Genomic DNA, 4,672 nt, shown 5'->3' with positions numbered 1-4,672 from the left:
AATCGACATCCCATGTTGAACACCCTGGGACTGCTCCCAGAAAAATTAATTTCTCTTCGATGGCCGTCAGTATACAACATAATTAGGGGGTGGGGCTTTATTAGGGGGTGGGGCCCTTCCCCGTTAAAAAGACTAGGCGGCACAGAAAATACAATTTCAGAAAGGAACTGGGCAAAGAAAACAATAAAGAAGAGGAATAAAGACTTCCCTAATTGATCAACTGGTGCCTCCTATGCCTGAGAGAGAGAGGAGAGAGAGATAGAGAGAGCAGAGGAGAGAGAGAGAAAGAGAGAGAGAGAGAGAGAAAGAGAAAGAGAGAGAGAGAGAGAGAGAGAGAGAGAGAGAGAGAGAGAGGCAGAGAGAGAGAGAGAGAGAGAGAGAGAGAGAGAGGCAGAGAGAGAGGCAGAGCGAGATATAGAGAGAGATAGAGAGGCAGAGAGAGAGAGGTCTTTTTGTGCGTTTATAATGTGCGGAAGCCTCATATTATCCCCTATGGCCTCTCCCATCTCCAATATCCATCTACTGTAAACAGTACAGATGAATACAATACAATATCCATCTTCCATGTCCATCTATACTGATGACTAGAGGCCAAGAGGTCTCATCTCTTATGTCCAGCTACTGTATCCAGATGTCTGCAAGACAAGAGTACTCATCTCTCCTGCCATACAGAGTAGCACAGAGGCCTTACCAACTGGGCAGCAATATATTGTCTGTGTGGTGGTTACACATACACACTTTCAACACACCACAGTAGGCTATTAAATGAAAGGCACCAATTGGAACATGGCATTGGCATTGGCATTGAAGCAACTGAAAAACGGCAAAAACAACAACAACAAAAAGTCTGCAAAGGTCCTCAGGAGTGTCTTGACGTGTCCTGGCAAGTCCTCAAGACGTCCACCCACACGCGTGCGTCCACACACACAACTGTATAGAGGTGTGAAGCTCAATTCAAACAGGTGTTGCATTCTCCAAAGGTCACTCCTTTTGCTTCAGTCTCTCAACGCCAAAAAAGAGAAACAGTACTAATGTCCCGTTATATAGAGTAACAGTTCCTGTTAAATATGTTTGTGGCTGCCGCTGTGAGCAAAGTCTGTGTCTCTTGTACGGTCAGTCGAGCCTCTTGTACGGTCAGTCGAGTCTCTTGTACGGTCAGTCGAGTCTCTTGTACGGTCAGTCGAGCCTCTTGTACGGTCAGTCGAGTCTCTTGTACGGTCAGTCGAGTCTCTTGTACGGTCAGTCGAGTCTCTTGTACGGTCAGTCGAGCCTCTTGTACGGTCAGTCGAGCCTCTTGACCATGTAAGGCCCCTCCCGCTCGTAGCCCATCTTGCGGTAGTAGTTTCTTGTTCCCACCCCTGCAGACATGAAAACAGCAGAGAAAGGGACCGATTAGAATAGATTAGATTAGATTAGAATAGAATAGAATAGAATGCTTTTATTGTCATTATACACAATACGAGATTACGACAGAGAATCAGACCAAAGCATTCCTCTTGGCTACTGTGTAACATCAGAGTGCATGTTAGGTCCATTCGAGTACAGCATCCATCAGCTATGGTAGAGCTACGATAGAGATCAGAGACTTTGGTTGATAGGATGAGGACCCTCTCTGAAAACCAGATTTTTATCTAAAGAGGCTATCCTCTAATAAAGAAATGTGAAACTTGAGATATGGGCCCATATGGATACGCTACATGGGGACTCTGGGCCTGATCCAGCCAGAGTAGAGCAGATGCCCAGAGGCGTTGCTAACATGGCCACAGTGCTAATTGACCCCTTTCAAAGTTACATCGTCACTGACTGCGCTCGCAACACAAATACAAACACAAACAGACAACGCGCCGCAGACCCTGAAGAGAGAAGACATTCTGAGAGGGAGTAGGCTGTCCCAGAAGCATAGAAGATCCAGAAGGTGTTTGCGGTTACAAGCAACTAAACGAACCGACTGGACTAAGGACACCATCCGTAATGTCCGTGTCTGTGGAGCCCTCTTCATACTGGGGCAGCCGTGGCCTGGTCTAGTGGTTAGAGCAGTGTTTCTCAACCTTTTTTAGGCAAGGCACCCTTTCAATTCATGAAAAATGTCAAGGCACCCCAAACCAACAAGCCGCAACATGGCATCGCATCTGATACCACACAAGCTTAGAAAAGTGACACATTTGGAGACGTCACACGACCTTCATTCGAAGTTGCAGTTGACTGGGGCGACCTATAGTTACTTTATTGTGCGTAAATGGCAGATAAAAGAGTCCACTGACTAGCATTAACTTATCAATTTCGACAAATATGTATTACATTACATCATTTATTTATCAGCCACGTTTCCGAGGCACCCCTAAGGGTGGCCCGCGGCACCCCAGGGTGCCCCGGCACCCCTGTTGAGAAACACTGGGTTAGAGAGTTGGTCTTTCAATCTAGGGGTTGCAGTTTAAATCCCCCCTAACCTCTCCCTACTGTTCAACTCCATCCATGGCTGAAGTGCCCTTGAGCAAGGCACCTAACTCCACATTGCTCCAGGGACTGTAACAGATACCCTGAAAAATAATAACTGTAAGTCGCTTTGAATAAATGAAAGCGTCAGCTAAGTGCAATGTAAAAGTTATCGTGACCATCCATTTTCTTATCTCGGAAAAAAAACAACTGGCTAATTTCTTTACGAATGTGATAGATGATATAACTCATAAACGTCCCCTAAAGAGCCCAAACATATCTAAACAATATCTTTACTTGTAAGTCAGACACCCCTCTTATGTATTGACATGCCCTATTTCTGTTATTTTCATTGGTGTATTTACACTAGATATCTATTTTTATTGATATTGACTTGTTCTAGCTTAGTATTTCAGCTATACCGTATCGTGTATTAATGCTTGTGCTTTTTTATGATTGTCTTCCAGTCTCTTTGTCTGTGTTGTTTCATATTCCTCCTCAAGTCCTTTGTATTTAGGCCTTCACTTTGGTCAGCTGCTTTTGTTGTTTTAAAAGTGCATTATAAATAAACCTTGACTTGGCTAACAAGTAGGGCTGCATAATGAGTTAGATTAGCCGAAAAAAAACTGTAGGCCCACCTAAGCTTCATGCTATTGGCTTTAACATAATTATTACACTCCAGTTGTATTTTGTTCATCCCTTATAATAAATTATTGTTATATTGCATTTGTGATTTCTTAATAACATTGTCCACCAAACTGAGTTGTTTATTGTTATTAATAGTCGTGATTAATAATCATGATTTCAATTTTGACCCAAGTAGTCGTGATTTATCATTTTTCCCATAACCGTGCAGCCCTACAAACAAGGCAGAAAAAAAACACACCAGAAAATCACTGTGGCTGTTTATTTATAGCAGATGCGGACTCCCCTCTCCTCTCCTGACTATGGGCATAGACAATCTTACGGGCATAGAGGAGACAATCAGGCCTCATTCAGGATTTCATAGTTACAGATTTCAAAGGACTTTTATTTTATCACAGCCTGAATTTCACAGCTCTGCTCCACAATGAGTCTGCTCACTAAAGCAGGACCGCATCACACCACACACACACGCGCACACACACACACACACATACACCGCTACACCGCAGCTTGTTAGCTACTTCATCTTGATATGGCAGTCTATATCCAGCACAGAGATGGAATCTCTCTCTCTCTCTACCTCTGTCTCTGTGTGTCTCTCTCTCTCTCTCTCTCTCTCTCTCTACCTCTGTCTCTGTCTCTCTCTCTCTCTCTCTAACACACTCTCCGTCTCGCTCTTACTTTTTCCTCTCTCTCTCTGTCTCTCTCCCTCTCTGCATCTCTCTCTCTCTGCATCTCTGTATCCCTCTCTACTTCTCTCTCTCCTCAGGCTGAGGAGGAGGTAAGCAGCATACAGAGAGAGATACAGAAACGGATACAAAGAACGAGAGCACGAGAGACAGAGAGGGAGAGAGGGAGGAAAAAGTAAGAGAGAGGGAGAGAGCACAAGAGAGAGAGAGAGAGAGAGAGAGAGCATGAGAGGGAGAGGGAGAGAGAGAGCACAAGAGGGAGAGAGAGAGAGAGAGAGAGAGAGAGAGAGAGAGAGAGAGAGAGAGAGAGAGAGAGAGAGAGAGAGAGAGAGAGCACAAGAGGGAGAGGGAGAGAGAGAGAGAGAGAGAGAGAGAGAGAGAGAGCATAAGAGGGAGAGACAGAGAAAGGGATGCAGAGAGAGTGAGAGGGGAAGGAGAGAGACAGAGACCCAGTTTGTGATCAAGTGCCCGAGGCAGAGCAGTGGACAAGAGTGACTTGCAAACCGATGTAGTTATGTTTTCATTTTTTTGTGTGTGTGCACCGTGCGTGTTTGTGTGTGTGTGTGTGTGTGCATGCGTGTGCCTGTGTGCGTGTGGTTTACCTGAGATGACAGCCAGTTTGCTGGAGCCGTGCTCCTCGCGGGAGATCCTCTCCGCCTCCTCCATCAGGAGCATCCCAAAACCCTGAAGAGGAGGAGGAGGGGTTCAGTTCAGTTCAGTTCAGTTCAGTTCAACTTTATTGGTACCCGAAGGTAAACTGGGTTTGCAGTATAAAAGAGAAGATGGCTGTCCTTACATCAGAACCACAAGACACATGACACATAAACATGGAGTCTAAAAAAAACACATGTAGGTTTCACAAAGAAATAAATAAAATGTTTGACATTTGACTGAAATACACATAC

The 4,672-nt window shown here is 44.8% G+C and overlaps 1 protein-coding gene across 1 annotated transcript in view; it reads right to left on the bottom strand.

The window, feature by feature from the left end:
• Nucleotides 1-426: 426 nt before the first annotated feature.
• elp3 (elongator acetyltransferase complex subunit 3) overlaps nucleotides 427-4,672 on the bottom strand; it is a 44,202-nt gene continuing 39,956 nt past the window's right edge. Inside the window, exons 11-12 of the mRNA XM_063222239.1 lie at nucleotides 4,370-4,472; nucleotides 427-1,358 (exon numbers count right to left, since the gene is read on the bottom strand). Coding sequence (XP_063078309.1) covers nucleotides 1,282-1,358; nucleotides 4,370-4,472 — 180 coding nt within the window. The 3' untranslated portion in view covers nucleotides 427-1,281. The remainder of the gene's footprint in view (nucleotides 1,359-4,369; nucleotides 4,473-4,672) is intronic.

The sequence above is a fragment of the Engraulis encrasicolus genome, chromosome 18 (genome assembly GCF_034702125.1).
Source record: "Engraulis encrasicolus isolate BLACKSEA-1 chromosome 18, IST_EnEncr_1.0, whole genome shotgun sequence".
Taxonomy (NCBI): domain Eukaryota; kingdom Metazoa; phylum Chordata; class Actinopteri; order Clupeiformes; family Engraulidae; genus Engraulis; species Engraulis encrasicolus.
The sequence above is the reverse complement of the archived record's forward strand: the minus strand, read 5'-3'. Positions and strand labels throughout refer to the sequence as shown.